At 50.2% G+C, this 21,264-nt stretch overlaps 6 protein-coding genes across 6 annotated transcripts; 3 read left to right on the top strand and 3 right to left on the bottom strand.

Moving 5' to 3' along the window:
• Window positions 1–18: 18 nt before the first annotated feature.
• On the bottom strand, window positions 19–965 carry BO97DRAFT_440747 (YqaE/Pmp3 family membrane protein). Its single transcript, XM_025698103.1, has 3 exons — window positions 839–965; window positions 567–701; window positions 19–481 (listed from the first exon to the last, which is right to left on the bottom strand). The coding sequence occupies exons 1-3, from the start codon at window positions 853–855 to the stop codon at window positions 460–462; spliced, it is 174 nt and encodes a 57-aa protein (XP_025554482.1). The 5' UTR covers window positions 856–965; the 3' UTR covers window positions 19–459.
• Window positions 966–3,655: 2,690 nt separating this feature from the next.
• On the top strand, window positions 3,656–5,353 carry BO97DRAFT_440746 (uncharacterized protein; the record flags this gene model as incomplete). The annotated part of the gene is made up of 2 exons (XM_025698102.1): window positions 3,656–3,893; window positions 3,944–5,353. The coding sequence occupies exons 1-2, from the start codon at window positions 3,726–3,728 to the stop codon at window positions 5,351–5,353; spliced, it is 1,578 nt and encodes a 525-aa protein (XP_025554481.1). The 5' UTR covers window positions 3,656–3,725.
• A 215-nt stretch (window positions 5,354–5,568) lies between these two features.
• BO97DRAFT_403329 (H(+)-transporting V0 sector ATPase subunit c) lies at window positions 5,569–7,168 on the top strand. Its single transcript, XM_025694713.1, has 6 exons — window positions 5,569–5,728; window positions 5,851–5,863; window positions 6,001–6,130; window positions 6,238–6,394; window positions 6,453–6,556; window positions 6,627–7,168. The coding sequence occupies exons 1-6, from the start codon at window positions 5,712–5,714 to the stop codon at window positions 6,689–6,691; spliced, it is 486 nt and encodes a 161-aa protein (XP_025554480.1). The 5' UTR covers window positions 5,569–5,711; the 3' UTR covers window positions 6,692–7,168.
• A 203-nt stretch (window positions 7,169–7,371) lies between these two features.
• On the bottom strand, window positions 7,372–8,916 carry BO97DRAFT_468274 (mitochondrial 37S ribosomal protein mS38). The gene is made up of 2 exons (XM_025699722.1): window positions 8,523–8,916; window positions 7,372–8,456 (listed from the first exon to the last, which is right to left on the bottom strand). Exons 1-2 carry the CDS (start codon window positions 8,872–8,874, stop codon window positions 7,741–7,743), a joined length of 1,068 nt encoding a protein of 355 aa, XP_025554479.1. The 5' UTR covers window positions 8,875–8,916; the 3' UTR covers window positions 7,372–7,740.
• A 934-nt stretch (window positions 8,917–9,850) lies between these two features.
• On the bottom strand, window positions 9,851–11,205 carry BO97DRAFT_337972 (guanine nucleotide-binding protein subunit alpha; the record flags this gene model as incomplete). Its single annotated transcript, XM_025691509.1, has 5 exons — window positions 9,851–10,192; window positions 10,251–10,509; window positions 10,566–10,729; window positions 10,825–11,009; window positions 11,076–11,205. 5 exons carry the CDS (start codon window positions 11,203–11,205, stop codon window positions 9,851–9,853), a joined length of 1,080 nt encoding a protein of 359 aa, XP_025554478.1.
• A 5,722-nt stretch (window positions 11,206–16,927) lies between these two features.
• On the top strand, window positions 16,928–18,375 carry BO97DRAFT_421454 (uncharacterized protein; the record flags this gene model as incomplete). Its single annotated transcript, XM_025696722.1, has 4 exons — window positions 16,928–17,016; window positions 17,868–17,960; window positions 18,016–18,245; window positions 18,329–18,375. 4 exons carry the CDS (start codon window positions 16,928–16,930, stop codon window positions 18,373–18,375), a joined length of 459 nt encoding a protein of 152 aa, XP_025554477.1.
• Between the last annotated feature and the right edge of the window lie 2,889 nt (window positions 18,376–21,264).

Genomic DNA, 21,264 nt, shown 5'->3' with positions numbered 1-21,264 from the left:
CAGCTTGCACAGAACGATGGTCTTGAAAAGTAGTTTAAAAATTGCCATTAATCATTAGAAGCTGATCATTGCCAACGGTACAAGCAAAGCCCAGTGTCACAATGAGCTGGTATCATCGAAAAGAAAAGAAGCGACAGAAGAAAACGGCCATCAGAGACATAGGGAAATAAGATAGAAAACATTCCGACCCCGGCGCAATTGTGTTTCAGCATGGCATCTCCCTTCACGGAATAGATAGGAACCAGCAGCGCGCAGGAGCAGGCGGGTAATTGGCGGCATCAAATTAGGCTAGACCCGGTCGGAAGCTCACGGAACAATTAATGCTGACAACAGCGCGGGTCCGCCCCCTCTTATCGATTTGAGATGATGGTTGCCAATATATGGGAATTACAATCGTGGGACGAAGAATGCCGGTCGACTGAACCGGGTAGTCGAACGCTGGATAGACAAGCAGACGGTCTAGTACTTGAAAATGATGTAACTACAGGCGCTAGTCAGCAATGGCTTTCGAAGTAACCGCCCAGCTAACGGTAGCTAGTGGTTGCTAGTGGTTAATGGGGACGTACAGCGCGTGGATAATACCGGGCAGCCAACCCAGGATTGTCAAACAGATGTTGATCAGCAGATCAGCACCGCATCCGCGCTCGAGGAAAACTCCCAGAGGAGGCAGGATGATCGCAAAGATGATCTTGCAGACGTCACTACCCCAAACCCGCGTTAGCTATGCTTCCTTCTTTGTTGAGTTGGAGGCCAAAGGAGCTGCCAAAGTTGGGCTGCTGCCATTGTAACCAGTTCACACCGGCCGGCCTGATAACTGGTCGCTGGAGAAGTGACTTACGAAGCAGTGAAAGGCATGGTGAATCGGAAAGTTGGGTGACTGTCTTGGAAAGGGTATCGAAAGACAAATCAACGAGGATGACAGTAGATCGTTGGTATCAAAGGATTGATGGGAGTGAGTGAGTGAGTACTTGGACGCGGAGGAAGAATAGGAAGAGAAGAGAAGAACAAGAGAAGGGAAATGAAGGAGCGGGACCGGGGCAGGAGTCTTTTAAATTCTGGGTGGGCAAAGCAACTGGGCCTGCACCGACCACGACCACAAACGGGGCAGGGCGTACCTCCTCGCTACTAGTAGCCTAGTATTACTATCTACTAAAGCAATGACTATTCCTAGAGTTTTCTACTAGTGGTAGAATACTCCGCCAAGAGCTCCAAGCCCGTTCATGCAATCCAGATGATATGATGATTGATGATCTACTTTTACTTCTTGGTTTCTTTTCGGTATGACGGCTTCGTGGAAGACATGCTACGTCATACTTGCTCAGCCTGCTGTGGCTGATGCGAAACCCCCGTTACCTATTGGTCTGGGGCTTGAGATGGGCAGCGCAGCATCAATCCATCCAGGGATCGAACGAGCCACCGAGTGCGGTGACTTTTTCCAATGTCGTCCGGCAGTCACAAGAACTTCGCTCGGTAAGGGGTGTTTGTCTGACCCTTGTATGTACTGTACATACAGACAGGTAGGTCCCGTCTGACTCTTTAGAGGCCTACCTACTATGGAGTTACTCCGTACTAGCCGCCGGCTTTTCTCTATTTGAATCTCTCCCTACAATAAAAAACCCTCTTTCTATTCCCTTTCCTTTTTTCCCTTGTACCCTTCTTCTGGGTTCTCTAATCTTGTTGCCTGGAATACGCTTGGCATATCCGCCCAATTTTTTGCCATCCGCGGTCGGCTGAGAGACTCAAATCTCGGCCAACTAAGCGAAACCCGATTGCATTCAACCTGAACACACCCGATGCCTGCCTATTTTTGGATGGGTCACTGACTGGTAGTAAGGTAATTTACTAGTCGGGCATCTCGTACATTACACCCTAAAATGTCCCACTACTCAGCCCTGGAGTCGTACCTCAGTACTTCACTGAGACGAGGGTCAGCAAACTAAGTTGTGGGCCGTACAGCCCTACCGCCAACCTTAACACGAATCATACCTTGGGGTATACTCGTAGCAAAACACCCGCATGAGCTGTCGGTTCAATGGTCCACCACCCGTCACCGTTCATTTACATGTAGCTGGGTGGCTCTGCTGTGGCTAAGTTTGCCTTTTTGCTATCTATTTTGGGAGGAACACAGGTGATATCATCGCACGTGCATCTTACCACCATCCCAGACGCGTCATCCAGGCCACATTCTTTCAACGATGTTCTGAACGTCATTACCACGTATCTTGTGCATTTGATGCTATTATTCGTACTTAGTAAAATAAAACTATTGTGCCACTGCCAAGAACACTTTCTCACAAGTGATTATCATTTCTTCGGAATAAGTGGATCTCAAGAGAGCTTGACACTACAATGACCACACGTTGTCGCACTGAGTAGATCTAGCAGATGCCTCCACAATGAGTTCAGAGTACAGCGCAACACAGAGCCAGTAATCGATACCGTGTTACTCTTGTGCAAACACAACGCCCCTGTATCTAGACTTTATAGTTAGCAGATATATGTGACTAATCGATCTCTCGAATCACCACCTAGTCGTTGAATGTACTCGTGGATAGGGCTGGACTGCTGCATGAGTTGTCCTCGATTGCTAGCTGTGATGATTAGGAACACCCTCCCAAGCCTGTTTGACAGTCAGATGGGCGGACGCACATCCTCGCATTTGGTTCAACCTGCATATTCAGGAACGAACCCTTCCCTGCATTGATCTACATAGTCACATCTGTCATCCAGTCACCCATGGACTTAGAGTGAAGAATTGTTTGAGAAACATAACATTACGGCACATGATGTCATGGCTGCCCCGGATTATGCAAACCAGACGAAACAAGCTTTCTGCGTCTCCAGCTCCCTTGGTACCATGGCCCATGATTGATCCATTCGACCGGCCTCTGGAGACTCTAAGATAACCATGCACGCATCCGGTATGCACAGGGCCCTGATCGAAATGCCTTAGACACCGACGTGGCAGGCTGCCGTTCATACCTATTCAAACTGGCGACCACGGGCTCCTGTGATGCCTGCCCTTGAACCCGAAGTCTTCGACGTGCACATTATATGCTATGGGCGATGACACAGTCGGTATGCGCATCCGTCGGCAGGTTGTAGTTATATATAGCTCCCAATGGCCAAAACCAGTCCACCCAGGTTCTCTCTGTTGGCGTTCCTTAGCAATCCGTAGATTGCGCGGATCGAGAGCGCATTGTATACGGTTATTGCGAGTCACGTTTCCTCGAAGTTCAGACGAGCTCAGTCATGCTGAGAAACCTCCTGCGTATTCGAGGGTACCCGAAGTCAGTCGTGCAGTGCGTACAAGAAGTGACCAGATGTTGTGGCTTTGGAAAATGGGAGCGTCTTGGATCTTGTTGCTGAGATGTCGAGCTGATAGAATTTCCGGATCTGATCATGTCATCTTGCCTGTGCGATTGAATCCGATTTGTAACACGTCACGAAGAAGCATTGGATAGCAATGCGTAAAGTAACGTCGATTTTGACTGCTGGCCTGTCAAGAGGCAGCTACAGCAGAGTGATCTCCACTCGACACCACCTCCCACCTCCATGGCTGACGGGCAGATTGGGTCTGGGCGGTGAGCTTTCTAAAATCTGCCGCTCTCTCCGCATTTCCCTGCTGGAACTGATTTGACAATCGACCTGAAATGTTTTTATAGAAGGGTCGTTGACTGGTTAAACAATCTCTCATTTCAGGCTGGGGCATCCATGCTGCTCTTATGTCACTAATGCTCGGGTTTGCACCGCGCTCGCTCCCAGCACGGCTGGCTTGTCGCCTCCATACAGACCGGCGCATTCCTTCCATCACTAGAAGGTCGGTCGCAAACACAGCTTCCTGTGCTCGCCCCATAGCCTATACTTGGCTCACGCACACCCCGGGTGCAATTGTGCGTGTCTTATCCCCCATTGAAGACGAAGTTGACCAACAACCCAAAAGACCTCAGTCGAAATTCTCGCAAGTACGCCTCCTATCGCCGAATCTCTACCACGATCCGATTATATTCCTATCTTCCTCGTCACTACCGCCTTCGCATCATGGATCGACTTGTCGTCCCACACATTCCCGGAACAATGGATGAATCAATTCTATACCGGTTCTACCGATCCGGTGCATTCCATATTTGCGATTGTCGATAAGCTTCCGGATACCCGACCCCAAGCATCGGAGGCTAGTGGATTCCCCGGCGCCCCGGAGGCAGACGGAATATCGGTACTATTGGTAAATCGGGACAATGTACTAGGCCAGATTGCTGCGGCTCGTCGAGTACGGAGCACAGAAGCCACAGAATCCGTCCTGGTGTTTTCAATTCCGACAAGCGATACCCAAGCGCCGGATAAAGCATCCCGAAGGTCACTCCATGAAGTAGGCCTGCGACTTGCAAACACGATTTTTATCAATGGGAAAGAGAACACTCTTTTTGGAGCGCGTTGGGAATACAATACTACGGCAAAGAAGTATACTCTGGACAATACGCTAGACCTCTCGAACTGCATAGTCACCTCACCAGCAACAAGTCTTAGCGATGACTTCCAGCTTCCATTATATCCTGTTGGGCATCGAAGAAGGGTTATCTCCAGCATGGGGAACATTCTCCGTCAGCTATCCAAACATACAGACAACCATTCGACGGATCCGATGCCAGCTTCTTTCGAGTTAGAGAAGGATCTCCCCCGCTACATCACGGAACACAACATTACTGATCAACGGGTCTCTGTCTGGGCTCTAATTGAGACAACTGAGGAGGGCTATACAGCAGGAACGAATGCTTCTCGAGAAAGCCTCATCGAGGCGATTCGTAAGGGCGGCAAACTCCACCGCGTGATGAGTGGTGGGGGTGGATGGGGCAAGAAACAGGGCCTACTATCTCTCGACCCTGAGATAACCTTTATGGAAAGAACTAAGAAAGATAGGCTTTTAGGCCTCGAGGCACTCTTCACTACGGGCGATTCGAATCTCTTGTCAGATGCGCCGCCGCCGCCGCCGCCGCCGCCGTTCGAGATGCGCGGATTTGGGGAGGATTTGTCCACTCTTTCGCAGGCTGCGGGGCCTGGCGACTACGTGCAATTCTTCGTCTCCGTAGAGCCTAGTCAGTCGGGCTGGCCTGCGTCTGGAACAGGAGCCAATACTTTCCACTTCGGCGTAGTCTCGGATGCCGAGACTGTTCCTTCACAAGAAGGGTCTGACGGGCAGAAAGACCTTGGAGTAGTTCCTGGCCAATTCGGTGGACTGTCGGAAAAAGCTATAACCTACATGCAGCCTTTGGCTGGAACCGGGCCTGAGGAAGGCCAGCAATCGAGTTCTAAGTTCGACATCCCTGGTTGTCGGGTGGCATTAGAGCTAGACTGATACAAATGGTCCTCAAGAGTGTAAGATCATAATTAAAAGGGCTTCGCATATCAATTCTCTAGTCCTGGTTGTAGCATTTATCTTCAGTAATTAAAGTAGATGGTGTTGATGTCAATCATCGAAAGGCGGGAAGGCGCCAAGCCGCAGGTCACGTGATAGCACAGATGGTCGGTCAACCTCTCCGAAGCAACCAGCGTGTTCGCCTTCAAGCCTCCATCTCCGTCTCAGCTCTACCACGCCTTTGCCTCATCTCATCGCTGTCGACGCAGCCTCGTTCTGTCCTACTCTCACTTCCCCCGGCTGTCTCTGTAGCTTCATTTCATATTTCCAAGCTCAAACGGCCACTCGAACCATCGAAATGGCTACCGAACTCTGGTACGTAATCACCCTGGTTGACTCCTTTTCCCAGCATTTAGATGCATGGCTTGGACGATAAGCTATCGGTCTTGCCTATCAGTGTATTCTTTATGGACTGTTGCTAATCATTTTTGTTATAGCCCCGTCTATGCTGTGAGTCTCTCGCATTCCTCATCGATGTTGTGCTGGAGCTTGGTGGGATGGACCATCGGGTCCTCCACAACCGGGGCAACGTCACCTCACACGGATAGATCTTCCCCTTGTACATATAGCTGATTGCCGCCTGTTAGCCCTTCTTCGGTGCGCTGGGTTGCACCTCAGCCATCGTCTTCACTTGCTTCGGAGCCGCCTATGGAACCGCCAAGGCTGGTGTCGGTGTCTGCGGCATGGCCGTCCTCCGCCCTGATCTGATCGTCAAGAGTACGTTGGAAGCCTTCCCCCGGTATCAGCTGTAGCTGTCAAGGAGGGAAAAAGTTCTTGTTGCAGTTTAACTGAGAGCTGAACTGACTAACGCAATGTGATAACAGACATCGTCCCCATTGTCATGGCGGGTATTATCGGTATCTACGGTTTGGTCGTGTCCGTCCTCATCGCCAACGACTTGGGTCAGAAGGTGCCCCTCTACACCGGATTTATTCAGCTGGGAGCTGGTCTCGCTGTCGGTTTGGCCGGTCTGGCTGCTGGGTATGTTCCTCTAGCCCCGAATCGGATAACTCCAGAAACTAATTGTTGGCCTCCACAGTTTTGCCATTGGTATTGTGGGTGACGCTGGTGTCCGTGGAACTGCTCAACAGCCCCGTCTCTACGTCGGAATGATTTTGATTCTCATTTTCGCTGAAGTCTTGGGTGAGTCTGCCAAGTCCATTTGACTTACTCTTGATTTCACCGCAACTAACCACCGGCTCTCCCTTATCAGGTCTGTACGGTCTTATCGTCGCCCTTCTCATGAACTCTCGCTCGAGAATCGACGCCACCTGCTAAGCGAACGAACCCTATGCTCGCCCGCCCGCTCGTTCTCTGTGAGACATGTGCGCGCGCAAACGGCGAGGGCAACGACGAAATGTGAACAAGAATCCGCGTAAGCGGTCCCCCGTCGTTGAAGCCTACTGTTCCCTGTGTTACGAACCCGTTTTTATACCGTGAAGCGCGGATTTGGTCCAGAAAGCCATTCCCAAGAAAAACATGAACTTTTAACGTGATGTTGTCTGTCTGTGCGTGGTGTTGCTGTCGGAAACATTCCCTGGGAATACACGTTGCCGACACGTGGTGGCGAAAGGGGGAAATGCGTTCTGCTTGAGGTTGCGAGTGAGAGGAGGAAATTGCTATTGGATAGGTATATCAAGTGTCCTCTTCTTTTCTTTTGCCCCTCGAGCAGGAGGAGAGATATAATACGTCTGTAGACTATGAGGATTGGGAGGAGAGGTGGCGGTGGAGGGCAATCTTTGTATCGGTTGGTAGATATTTGATTTTACTATTGCATGGCTAAAGGTTTGTGTTTTTGATTCGTGCGCTGCTTGCCTGCTTTTGTATTCTATGGGTGTCGTGTCTTCGGTACTTGTTGAATCGATTGATCCTGACCTTGATCGCCGAACAGTAGGGGGATAGATGTAGGCCGTATTACTGTTGCTTGGCTCGAGAACTGATCATGATATTGATACAGGGGCTTGCGTAGTGTACTATGGCTGCAGAATTGGCGGGGCGACTAGACGCCTACTAGATCGGAGGAAGCATGGGCAACTCAATATGGTGAGAATAAGTATGTAACATAGTATTGTCTATTGGGAGAAAGTTGCGTTTGGGTTGATGGATGGATAGATCGATGGAGAGTAGATGCATGCGTTTGGAAGACGGAAAGATATTCGAGAACAAACCAGACAATGAAGTTGCTTCGAGGTTAAGAGAGTAAAAATGAGAAAAGAAAAAGGAAAACAAGCCGGAGGTTTAGCAAGGTGAGAGGGAAAGAAGGGAGCAAAGAAGAGAGAGTGAAATCAGAGAGAGAGAGAGACCACGTCTTGGGGCCCTCCTTATCCTCACGATTTCTCCAACTTGCGCCGCAGGGTTCTCGTCTTCCGCAACAGCTTCTTGAACTTGTGCTTCTTCATCTTCAACCGACGGCGTCTCTTTGTGCTGAGGGCGTGCATGGGCCCATTGGTATTCTGCTCGATGTAGCTCAATCCGGCGTTGCCGGAGGGGTCGACGTCGATGTAAGCCTCGACGGCGTCGGCGGCGCCGGGAACGCCCATGTCCTGGGTGGGCATGAAGGGGCCGGTGTGCGCCTGGTAGGTCTTGCTGCCGTCGGGGAGGGTGGACTCGTGGATGGTCAGCACGGTGGAGTAGCTTTCCGTCATGCCGGCGTCTGTTTGTTGTTCGGCGGCGGCGGTGGCGGCGGCGGAGACCTCATCCATGGGGACCGGGGGCGGGGGCGGATGGAAGGGACGCAGGCGCTTGGTGAGTTCCTCAATCGAAAGGGACATGTCCATGATCGGTTGGCCATGCTGCTGCTGCTGCATCACGCTCTGGTAGTGGCGGTTGGTCATCTCCTGCAATACGTTGTGGTAGTGGTTGGGATCCTGATCTCCGCCTTCCAACGTTTGTACCGCGGACGAGAGCGTGGAGATCACATCGTCCACGCCGGGCTTGCGCGCGGTGAAAATGGAGTCAAAGGCTTCGGAGGTGGACGTCGGAGGCACGCTGGTGGAGACGGAGATGGGACGGTGGATGGAGAAAAACGAGGCAACCTGGACATCTACAGATGGAGGTTAGTTGGCTGTTTGACATTTCATGTTCCCAATCTTCCTGGCAACTGGCTTACCATGTGGCAGGAGGTGCTGGGTCGATGGGACGCTGGGAAGCCGGGAAAACGCCGTCTGCTGCTGCTGTTGCTGCTTGGAGCCGGCGCGACCGTTGCTGTCCTTGCCTCGTCGACGGGTAGACTTGCCCGAGTTCACCTCCTTCGCAGGGGTCTGGGACGAGGCGTCCAACTTCCTCGAGCCATCGCTAGGCTTGGAGGACGAGGACGAGGAGTAGCGCCGTTGACGCACAGGCTGCGCGGAACCGGTGAGGTTGTTCGAGGAGGTGGTGAGAGTTTGGCTCGAGGCGCGTGTAATGCCTGAGATGGGGACAATGGGGGCCCAGACTGCCCGGCGCAGTGAGGATGATAGCATTTTCCAAAATGTCGTAGGTCCCAGAAGCTGGGTAAACGAACTTGGCGGATGCGAAAGAGGCGAAACCGAAGTTGAAGTTGATGAGCCGATCATGCGGAACTCTGCTTAGCTCAGCAGAATTTTGTGGCTCGCACCTCAGGCAACCAATATGACAGGGTCATGTGATCATGACCCTTAACATTTATACAGGAATTTCTGAGAGTTGGAGTAGAAAATCTACAGCCTGAATACTGTCATATCGGCTATGTGGCAGATGCGAGGGTATCAATCGAGCCACTTTCGGCCAATGAGGCCCAGATTAGCTGTCGTTGGCACTACTGACACAAAGGATCACTTTGTGAGCTTTTTACCTGATTTCTTGTGGACTGCATCAATAACATGGCAGTAGCTAATACTCCACCAAGAACCTTCAAGGAAAGTTAAACAATGCCACACTCGCTGCCTAGTTGTGCATCATTACATAATATAAAAGAGATACTGCACCTTTTACTCGTCAGGAAGGTTTTAGAAGACGTGCATGGTCGCTGTCAGCCCAATGGGAATAAGCTTGCCTTTATGTAACACTAGAAGAGAGAAAGAAATAGATACATTGAAGAAAGAGATGGGATCCGTGGATCCGATGACAGGCCGAAAAGTCACAAAAAGGCCCAAAGGAAATCGTAAGGTGTTGCTAAGGACGCAGACACAGACACAACTATATGGTATATGGTATCAATCTGCATTAGAAAGCAAGTCCGACCGCCGCTGAATTGAAGATAAGATGCGTGCTTTTTCAGTATAGGAGAGCGTGGATATAATAGAGTCATCCAAGCCGGCCAAGGAGAACCCTTGGACAAGGCAAGAAAGATTTGATGACAAGAACTTGCGGACGGCACGAGAGAATGCTGAGGGTGATATCAATGGTGATCGGTGGAATATGAACATCCCAGGGCCGCGAGTATGTTTCATTAGATATTAGTCGTTCTTCCCAAACACCTTATAGTATTAAGGTGTGGAGGTTCTTCTGGATAATCATGTCTTGCACGGAATCCATGGTAGCCTTCAACAAAGTGGTATCGGTAGCATTCGTGTAGTGGATATAGATCTCGCGGTCCGGAATCCGGTTGATGCCTCGGAAGCGGTCTGCGAAGTACCTTGCTGCAGCATCGAAGTCTGTGTTTGATCCATTGTAATCGGGGAAATGATTGGAGACGGGTGAAACTTGAAGCTTCCCCTTGAAAAGATCGATCTTGTTCAGGAAGAGAATGATGGGCTTGCGCTTGAACCACTCCCCGTTCACAAGTGATTCGAAGAGCATCATAGCCTCATGCATTTGATTCTGTACGCACAAAACCGTTAGATAATTCTTGATTCCCAGAGCGAGACTGAGGACTTACGGCGTTCTGATCCTCGACAAGGCATTGATCGTAGCCCGATAAAGCAACCATGAACAGAAGGCATTGCACACCCTCAAAACAGTGGATCCACTTTTTGCGCTCGGATCGTTGCCCACCAACATCCATCATTCGAAAATTCATCTGACCAAGCTCGAAGAGGGTTTCCGTGATACCCGTCGTCCGCAACCGAGCTTGCAGCATATCTTGATTGTCGGGAAGCCACCCCGGAGTGAAAAGTCGGTCAAGAGATTCGAAGAAGCTGGCAACAGATTAGTTCCATTTTTTAAGCCGAGTCGTAATGTCATGGCGACCTACTAATGCAGATTGTCATGAAGCGCGAACTCATGTCCTCGAGCCACGGCCTTTTGTACGCCTGCATCATCCCAGATATCTCTTAAAGCATCGCGAACTTTCAAGTCCGAAAACGCCTCGTCAGAGCCCACATCCGGCTCTAAATTGTCTATAAATTCACCCAGTGACTAGATAATGGGGTCGGAAGTTAGCCTGTTGGATCACCAGACTCGGAGAGCTTGATGCGCTAAGAATAGGGGCAATGGATTTGGGGTCATCTTACCTTATTTGTTTCGAGTTGGTACTCGATGCTCTCCGTGCGCATGATTTCCAACAAAACCTTGAAGGCGATGATCAGATTCGAGTAGATCACTGCCCGAGTCTGAACACGTTCATCGTCGGGAAAGCCTCCCGAGTGAATAATGCGCATCTGTTTGATAATTGTCGATTTGCCCGACTCCCCCGCACCTGGCATGTGGTGGTCAGTGCTGCGAACAAAACAACATACTGGTGCAAGTCCAAGCGCGAACTTACCGAGGAGAAGAATTTTGATAGTCCTGTCCATCACTTTTTTATCATTCTTCAGTGCCTTCTCTATCCGAACATTCCGTTGAAGTGCTTCTTTATCTCCCGCATCGACGGGCTTCGAACTCATACAACCCATTTTGCGATAGTATAATACGTTCTTGCAAGAATATATCAGAGATTTCTGTTAACGTCTCCGTTAGAAACTCAGACTCTGGGAAGATATTCAAGGTGCGCGCGAACACTGCAACGTCTGCGACTGAATCAGGGATGCGCTCAGACTGCGGCAAGTGACCAGTCAAGTGGGTTACACTTGAAACATGTATCAGGCGCATTCTTGAGTTCGCGGGGAAAGGCTAGCGCAGGCTTTCGGAATCCGATTGGGACAAATCACTTACTATTGGGGAGAACGATTGTTTGGCAGGCGAAAGGAGTAGATTTGCTATGTCCGTAGTGTTGATTAGGACATGCTTCACCAAAGAGTGCTTCTGCAGCGAGTGGTGTCAGGTAATTTGTACGTACAGCGCAGAACCCAGATTTTGGCCGAAGTACCCTCTGATAGTGGCGATTGTTTTAACACTTTTAACACTCGAGGGAAGGTTCCAGGTGCGCAGGCATTCAGTTATCGGTCTTGGGTGGTAGTTTATAGATGACGACTTTTTAGCACGGGTAAATGTCCGTTATGAATAGTATCCCGCAATTGTCAAAGCGAATTCGAGGGCGAGAAAGCTATAAGGAGGGAGCGAGTTGGCTGGCAAGGACGGGGGATTCGAAGGCTACAGCTCCGTACGACTTTAGGTCGGGGCTTTGATAAGCGCAACGTCGGCGGCGAGGAGAGGAACTAAGGGCTCGAGTGCGTGCAAAGTACGACGAGACTGCTGTCGCTGCGCCCCTTTTCGATTTGAGAGCGAAGAAGAGAGAGTTTTCCGGCTGAACGAGAGGATAGTCGAAGGTGATCAAGATCGAAGTCAGAGGGTGACGGAGAGGTGCATTACTCCCATATCACAGTGGGTGAGAGCGAGGGGAGGAGGGCGATAGAGGGACAGAGATAGGGAAAGGATAAAGAGAAGGTGAAGCAGAAAAGGTGAAAGAGGAGGATTATCCCGGTCGAATTCGCCGGAGACCGGTCTATAGAAGGAGTAACTGGTGGGAGGAAGAGGTAACAGGTGTCGCGCAATTCGTTAGATATTCAAGCAAGCCCGATCGGAGTGGGTCGCAGTGCTTTGCTAGCAAGGCCAGTGAGTCGGTAGGTGTGGGTTCTTTTGAGTTCTGAGTGGTCCTGACGCCGCGCCTGTAAGACTTGTAATACGTAGAGGGTAATGAAGATACTCTTCTCTGATCGTCCCGGGGAGGGGGCAGTGAGCAACAGAAGAGAAAACGTGAGGAATGAATGAGGGAGGGAGGGTGTGAGGAAGGTGGTAGTGGTGTGGTGGTGGTGGTAGTGGTGTTGCTAAGGGACTTAGCCATAAGCCCTTATGCAATTAGTGTCAGTTTAGTAGTGGAGATAACATGGGGGGGCGGAGAGCTCAACTCCTTAGCTTAGCTGATTCGGTGGATGTCAAGAGTTGGGAGAGGGGCACCGGCACCGCAATAATACGAGTGGCTCCGGTGGATGAGGTCTGGGTCCACTTCGGAAACCAATTCGTGATTCTTCGCCCGCTCTTAGTCTGGTTCGAGCCGATTGGAGATAGTCGAGTAATGAGCAAGTGCTGCGACAGTTGCATTTCTCACCTGATTGCAGCGGTATGGTAGGTATGGTACTATACCATTTTATACTGGTACATACCCGGTGTTACTGGCATTCACCATACTTACCGCTCTGAGGAAGCCGTTGGGAGACTGAGAAGAGAGACTGACTGACTCGGGCTCTTTCTTGGTGTGAGACCCATTGCTGGTCTCACGAATTATGCAGAATCACTTTCCTCTTGTCTTCTTACATCATGGGCCCTATGCTTAATATCATGATGGTGGGCTGGCCATGCGTTTTCCGCTTGGAAGATGTTTCATGCCCACCAACGCAGTCATCATACCATCAAGACAACAATAACCACACTCTCTTTCTCTTTTCAGCTTCAGAGTCTAGACAGTCCTCTTGAACTATGCTGTGACATTGAGTTGACTTTCAAACTATCCAGACATAGTTCCCCCCTCCCCACTTCCCATCGCTCCCACTCCTCGCACGCGACACCACGAGGAACGGAAGCACCGCGCTGCCATGCACGGATCGACGTACATGAGTATAGTTGCCTTTGAACAATAAGTGAACCTTACGAGGCGCATGGTGCGAACCCTGGATGGTGCTGACCACTAAGAGCAGCGACCATACGGGGTAACAAAGAAATCGTCTTTAGTGAGCACCAGCGGGTCGCATCTAATGGAGAAGAAACCATTGTTGCATAGTCTCGCTCTAATATATTCAGTATCATCTACCCAGGGCGGTTGTCAACTCTGGACTCTCAAAGTTGGAGCGTTCTGACTTCGCAAACTCAGCCCGACGATAGAACCCTGTACCGTATGTATGTACACCATGCCTTTGAATGATGAATTGATGTTCAGGGATCTCACCGTCGATCGCCATTCAGCAAAGACAGACTCAAGAGACGTTCTATCAAATGGCCGGTCTCGCTTACCGAGACAACCGGTGCAGGGGTGAGGAGCAGATCATTGTCGATTGATTCCCCCGTGAGCGAACTCTAGACTCTCTAGCCTACCCTGTTGACTGATACTTGACTGAAATAAGTATCATTGTAGGTGACGGCGTCAGAGACCTCGATCGATCAATAAGGATAAAAGAGTCTTCGATCATTGGCTAGCTAATGGGTTCAGGCGCAGTTTCATCTATCGATCCTTTTCATAATCAGTCAGAATCCCCCTGAGCCTCGAATTGATCCGGTGTCATACTACGACCAAGTAGGCAACAGTATCCTGCGCGCACGAACCTAGTAAGCTGGTCCAAGAACATGGCTGTTGGAGTACCAAACTCTATTCCACCATAACATGATCTGTCATGGCTGGGCGGAGTCCAGAGAAGAAAGCTAGCTGATGCACCAACATCTTACGTACGATTGCCCCGAGTGCCCCCAAGTCGTGGTGCTCAGGTATTGTTGTCTGTATGTAAATACCGTCAGACTGTGGTAAATAACCTCTTTTCTTCCCAGCTGTGGCGTTTTTCGGTTTTGCAGGTTTCCGGTTTCATCAGGGCTGCCAAGCAATGAATAATACGCCGGTGGGGGGCGCTAAGGCAGGGGAAGCTATTAATCAGCAGCCGTCGGCATGGACCATGGCAATTCCGTCCCAATCAGTGCCGCTGGAGATGGCCCCGGTTGCGGACAACTCGACAGGTAGCATGAGCAAATCGAACAGGTAAACAATGCTGCTCATTCCATGCAACGCTCGGCGCGGAAGTGTGCGCATTTCCCGGACATATCATATGCAGGTTGGTTGTGATGAGAACGGAGCAAGGAAGGAGATCTTCAGGAGTGCAATCGGGCATTCACCCCGGATTTGGCATGGAGATGGTCTATCCAAATGCTAGCTGACGAACGGCAGCATCCGCTAAACTGTATGGTCCCTGGGGGATCCAAATTTGTCGTTTACCGCATTTCCTTGATGATGAACGTTTCACAAGTATCATCAGTGGACTCTTCATGAGCAGAACCCGTGCCTATTGTTAGAGTTTCTGTACGAGACTGCGAGGGATCCAGTCGAAAGAGCTGTACGCCTCGGCAGAGGCTGAAATTCTCTATCCTGGAGGTTCGTGTTTCCTTTTCCTTCTCCTCTTTAGGGCTGAGTTGGCTTGCGATTGACTACGCAACATACAATGAACGACGCTATACTGAGTCACCTCGATCTTATGTCAAGCACGTGAGAATCATACTGCCAATCTGTATAGCGGGCCGCCGCATTCTCCGAGACAATGCAAGGGAATAGCCGTGAGGAATGAACAAGTCAGACGGGCATTCCGTCCGTGACACTTACCTGCATTCACGCGAGGCTTGAGGCGACAATTGCATTGTCAAGCGATGCCGTCTCTATTGCAGTCACGACGGCTTGAGCTCGATGTACTCTCTTGTCTTTCCCTATCGGTAGTTCAGCCGAGACCTTGGACGGAATATCTGTGGAGATTGAGAGACAGGCAATACACGACGAACCTCTTCTTGCTAGTATTACTCCGTACACTTCTTTCACTCAGCCGCTGACTCCAAGTTGCTGATAGATCACGAAGCATGAGTCAGGAATTCATCGTAGTTATGGCAGCAAAAGTCGAGCATAGCCCGCACTCCTGTCGACTCGTCGACTGGCACAGCGAATCTGAGTAGTCCAGACGGACGATGCATGTCCTGAAAATGGAAATACCTAGCTTACAGGGTTACAATACAGTAACAGTAGCACCAGCTGCCTGGGTAATTACCATGTAAAAACCGTTAGCCTGCGCCCCTCGAGCCACGTGCTCCGCATGCTCTTGTATTGTTGGATCCTTAATCGGTAGTGGTTTCACCAAGTGCCTGCGTTTCCCATTGACCCCACATCCGGAGCAATTAACTGGCCTGACAGGACGCACTGAGCTTTTGCGACCCTTTCATTCACCAGTTGTTTCCCCTGGTCGACTACCCCCCTCCTTGCATGGTCATGGACCCGGGCGCTACGCTACGCATAGTCCCTCAAACTCTCGAGGGGATCTCCATTGACAGCTCGATCTGCTGACTGATTCTGGTGATTGATTGAGCTTCCGACTGGAGTGGTACACTCCTACGGTGCTAATCCAGGAGCGTCGCACCATGCTGGACAAGCCTTTCACACCCACGAATCCTTCGAACCACTCCCCTTTTTCTCCCAATTATGCTTAGCCAGCTTAGGCCGTCTGGGCCTCCACAGGCGGAGGGTCCCTTTCTGGTTAACGGGCAGCGTGGCACATCTCACCCGGGTTCCATGCATGGAAGCATACCCGTCAGAGGCCTGTTCCACATCGGTCATTGGTAAACTGTTCAGCCATTCGCGTGGTGATAAGAAGCAGAAAAAACTGAACTGGCAGTTCAGAATACGGACCACATCCGGGTTCCACCAATAACACCAGGTCTTATGCCTCTCTAACGGCCGCTGGCGACCGGAAAAGGGAGTGAACTGCGAGCAAGAGGCGGACCATTGGTGAACAAACTCCGAGGGTTGCATTGTCAGCTTATTCTTGGCCAGGTGATCTTCATTTGGGCACTAATTATATCCACCGACAACATGGTATGTTGACTCCATTAGCCTGAAGGTGGTGTCGACCTGCTCCCGCTACTTCTGTCGGGGAGGTCCGGTTCGGGTGCAGAACAAACTCCCCCCAATAAGCACCCTATCATGTTGATCCTAATCGACAAGCGAAGGTGATAATAAATTAAATCGAGTGGCCCATATGGCGCGACTTCCCCGTATCCAAACTTTAATTGTATCAGGGGCTGCTGTCAAGACATTTTGCCCGCCAGGCTTGATAGATAGTCGAACCAGAAAAGTATTGCGTACTGTCTGTTGTCTCCGTTCCAGGGACAACAACGCAAGCTTCGGAATCCTGGTGTTGATCCTAAAACGCTCCGTTTGCCCAGGGGCCGACGGTGGGCGAGACCTGACCAGGATAAGGCGGGGGCCGAATTCTCAGCGAGGAAATGCCGTTCGTGCCAAGCGGATTAACGATGCGTCTTTGACTCTTTACGGCCCTAGTTGCCTGTCAATCCACGTTTCTTGGGATGTCATGGGTGGCACAAGATGCAGCTTCAATCACAGTAAGCAGGAAATTCAGAGCATGGAAACCGATTTAGGGTAGGTCCTCGCTGGCTCGTTGATAGCCCATTAAGCCCCCTCAGGCTTGGCCCCCAGCTACCACGATGGTCATGGACCATTGTCTTGACGAACATGCCCGACCGTCCAGTCAGCCATTCAGTTCGACGTTTTACGTGATGAAGCTGGAATGGTGGTACGTCGTGCCTCAACATCGCTTAAATTTCCTTTTTGTGGTGTTTTCGGCTTGGTAATACGTGCCTAGAGTGGCCCAAGCTTTGAGGTCGATTTTGTGCTTTTCCACTCTGGTCATAGAGATGGACGAGCGGAGGAACGGACAGCAATGCAATGTCGTTTTTGCTGTGAACCTGTGATCCATTTGCCCCCCGGTTAGCAAGCTGTCCCCACAATATGTGGCACTCCAAATCTTTGTCGCGAGCGAGGCTCTGAACTATGGCGTCGGCGTTCCATGGCTCGGTAGCAAGGATAAGGCCGAGCTGACTGGTCTTAAGGTTTCCAAAACCCGGTTGAGCTCCTGTGCGTATCATACGAGTCATATGCGATGAGTAAATCATCCTTGCCGCTTCCAACATGCGTGGCTGACAGTAAACCTCTATCCGGCATTTTGTTGACCTGTAGGAAAAGCAGCTTCATAGTCTCGGGCTCGCGTCCATGTGGCAATGAGATCTTGCAAGGGACTATAGCCCGCTGTCATCCTCATGCTTCCAGTCCGTATTGTATAGATTGCCATGGATTTGGGCCTCCTATGACGGAAAGTCCCCTCGGACGACTACCGAGAAATGTGTTCGCAGCGTGGAAATGGCGCCCCCCAGAAAACAACTAGTTAACCAAATCAATGCTCGTGTTATGAGAGCTGAGTCATCAATACAATCTTAATGCCATGTGACACCGTCAACAAACCAGATCGGTGCATAGTTATGGGGCAGGGAACCATCGGTCACTATCATGTCTCACTGATAAAAGATAAACAGATACACTTCGGTCAGGAAGAATCCCAGTGCACTAAACTCTATCCCGAGCTGACAGCGTCTTTGCGATCCTTCGGCCTTGCGTGGTTGCGCGGCAGGCGGCCAGTGAGATGAGTGGCATACAGAGCAGCAGCTTACTACCCCTGAAGAGGTCAGTCAATTCAATCCTCAGCAAGGTCGACAATCCGTTGCCTGACACCAAGTAGCGACGAGGAGGCACCATATCTTGACTACAACCTACAAGGCCGATGGACCCCTGACATCGAAAAGAACCAATGCGACTACGAATTACCGGATGACCGCGATGATGCCTTCAGCTCCCTAAGCGCTCTATTTGGGTATAGAAGAAACTCCTTGCTTGGCTTCGCTAGCTATGTCATTTTCTCTATAATCTCCTTTATCTCAGCTGCCTACTATTTCTGGTCGCTAATACCTTGTATGTTACCAGCCGTTGAATTCTTGTTACCCTTCATCCGGCTCCTGTCCGATTTTTCCGCTGACATACTGTAACAATGCCAGACGAGCCTTCACAACACAGCCCGGTTTCAATTGTCGCAATTACCTAGATCGACATCTGCTGAGTTCCCCCTTTCCGGCGGACCGTTTCAAATAAGCCGATGTGACGATGCTTGCTTTTTGATCGGTCATATCTAACGAATCGTCATCTCAACACGACTCGAGCGGAGACCTGCAGGCGCGGCTCAGCCATGGAGCCTCGAAACCCATGAGGTTTGCCGCCAGATATGTCTAATTATATAGCTTCGGTATTGTCGGCCGCACCAATGAACACTCCACCTCAGACAGTAAAGTAAAGAACAACGATACTCGTTTCGGAATATGATAGGTCTCATGAGGCTGTCCCGCGAATCAGGTGCCCGGTACGAAATCGGATCGACTTTCAAGACATCTAGAAAAACTCGGCAGTCGCCTCTTTCATGTACATACACAAACAAACTCGAATCGCAACTATCCCTCTGCGGGACGTAACAATTCCAGCAGCTAGAAATTTGAGCTCAGATGATTCCTCATTCTGAATACCTGCTTTAGTCAGGGCACGGGGCTGCAGGAGTGAGTGTTCAAGTCATGAGATTGAGTTTGAAATGTCCACTCAATGGCGGTTTTCGAGTTATGACTTCTACGGAACCATCCTTTTTCAACATCTGCCATGAAGAGCTTGACACCGTGTGCAGATTGCAGAGTTCAAGGGGGCTTTTCAAAATAAGGAGCTTGGGTTGCTTTGAAAGTGTGCAGACGTACGGATGGCTGATTTACAAGATTGAACTACGTGGATACGGGTGCGGTACACTCATATTGTATAAAAACCTTATCTCTCTATTCTCCCAGTCAGGCTCATGGCCCTCGAACATGCGACGATGATCCAAACATGTACGTCTCTTCCCTGAAAGATATTAAGCTCTTTGAAAGAAACAGTCACAGTAAGGCTCATCGAGACAGCCCGATTAAATAGTCTGAGGCTAAAGCTCACAGCTATAGCGTCTAAGACTGCTTAATTCCTGCAGATGTGGGCTGTCATTTGTTAGCCTCTAGCAGTCAGCTACCCCTACTTTACAACGAAGTTACTACTGATCATACTCAATATATGCTGCTTGGATCAAGGTAGAGTAACTTCTTGATTGTTCCTTTGTACCGCTGTCAATTCAGCACCGAACTTCTAATCATTCCATATCAGTGTCGCTCATCTGGAGTCAAAATAGCTCTTACTTCCGTGTCGTAACGGCTGCTTGCACATGTAGGATTGGGCTAGAACAAGATACCTGTTTCTGGGCTGGCGGAATAATTGGCAAGCAGTCCTCTGAGTTCCTAGAGCCGTCGCGATGGCGAACTCATCTCGACAATACCTCGTTCCTTCTTTTTCTCCTGCAGCAACAACGAAGAGGAAAACACAATCTTCACTATGAGGGATCGCACTACAAAAGATGGTTGATGCATGTGCAATTACATTTGTGAGTCTTGTACTATACCTCCAATTTGAGTGAGCTGACCATCGAAGTCATGCTTGACGAGTGCTCACATCTTGTGGAGCAGCATTCATAATGACTACTACGGTCGGCTCTTTCTCATGGCTGACCTCTGCTGTCAGCTGACGCGCACCTCAGTTCATCCGAATTCTCTCGGTTTCTGGTCCTGCGCCAATAGAAATCTCTTGGCTTCTCTATTAGTGCTGCATCCATGTTCCAGAACATGATGACAAGAGTGCTGTGGGTAGTATTCTTTACAGTCATTGCTCCTCACGTTGCTTTGCCAATCTAGTTTGTCGAAAAACAAGAACCGCTACCACCTCAACACGGAGTTAACGGGCCTCCTACTTGAAGACAACAATGGTGAATGCATTGACCAGCCAAGGAGTTGGTTGAGTGCTAGTCCAGGACTTCTATGTAGTATGATTGCTGAAGCGCTGATCCGGGATCAAGCTGTGCTCGAACCCAGTCAACCCCCACCAAGGAAGTGTTAGCCAGGTAAGAAATTCCGGTCATCTGCTCGCGGCACGACAGTTAGGCCTTGCTAATATCTTCCTCTAGTACATCACGGCCACCTGTGATAAATTTTTTTCTCTGAGGACTTCAGAACTATGTCCTAGACACTTCCGCTCTGTGTCGAGTTTGCCGGTCAGAAGCAGAGCTTTTTCGTCGAACAGCACCCGCAGTCCGTCCCTGTATCATTTCAGATTTATCATTGTTGCTCTGTAGCTTATATATTGCTCCACCTCTACAACAAGCTTCTACCGACCAAGGACGCAATACAACAAAAAAAGAGGCAATCGTGCTTCCATCGACTCTCAAACCCTTTCGGCATTAGAGATCTTCCCAGAGGCCGAACGGCAGCTGCACCTCCAACATCCAAAGTCCTAGAGATCTATCGGGAAAGGCACCTTCGACGAACAGGCACGGTGTCAGTGACAGAGTATTGGCCTTGCTCGTTCAAGAAAAACGGCCTGTACGTGGATCTCATCTGCAACGACCCCCTTAACCTTTGATCCGATGGTAAAGGCGTTCGTCGATGCCCATGGGCCCGCGCCGCAGCAACGGGTCGGTTCTACGACCAATGCAGGTTGTAGAGTATCCTAAGAATAAGGCTATATGGTATCTACTTGGAACTAATCAAGCACATACGACCACAGGGTGTGGAAAATAGGGCTTCCCGTCCGCTCAGCCGTACTCAAGCCACACGCCGGGAGGTTAGTAGTTGGGTGGGTGACCACCAGCGAATCCCTTCTGTTGTATGTTTTTTTATGGATACCTTGCCATATCCCCATCATCCTCCGTCTCCTCGGAGAGAGCCCACTGCACCCGCACATACCGGCCACCGTGTTCTAGTTCCTAATCAGATGCCCTAGACCCTGAATGGCTTCAGAATTGAATGAACGTTATTTGTTGATTATATAGAATTCTGAGAATTCTGAGATGAGAGAAAAGGGGTTAATCTGGTCTACTGGC

Source organism: Aspergillus homomorphus (assembly GCF_003184865.1).
Source record: "Aspergillus homomorphus CBS 101889 unplaced genomic scaffold BO97scaffold_5, whole genome shotgun sequence".
NCBI lineage: Eukaryota > Fungi > Ascomycota > Eurotiomycetes > Eurotiales > Aspergillaceae > Aspergillus > Aspergillus homomorphus.
The sequence above is the reverse complement of the archived record's forward strand: the minus strand, read 5'-3'. Positions and strand labels throughout refer to the sequence as shown.

Coding starts and splice junctions, on each gene's coding strand:
- BO97DRAFT_468274 (XM_025699722.1), bottom strand. CDS start 8,874: ATGCTATCATCCTCACTGCGCCGGGCAGTCTGGGCCCCCATTGTCCCC. Junction 8,457..8,522: donor CCAGCACCTCCTGCCACATG/GTAAGCCAGTTG, acceptor CTCCATCTGTAG/ATGTCCAGGTTGCCTCGTTT.
- BO97DRAFT_440747 (XM_025698103.1), bottom strand. Junction 482..566: donor CCCGGTATTATCCACGCGCT/GTACGTCCCCAT, acceptor TAGCGCCTGTAG/TTACATCATTTTCAAGTACT.
- BO97DRAFT_403329 (XM_025694713.1), top strand. Junction 6,131..6,237: donor CCCTGATCTGATCGTCAAGA/GTACGTTGGAAG, acceptor ATGTGATAACAG/ACATCGTCCCCATTGTCATG. Junction 6,557..6,626: donor CATTTTCGCTGAAGTCTTGG/GTGAGTCTGCCA, acceptor CTCCCTTATCAG/GTCTGTACGGTCTTATCGTC.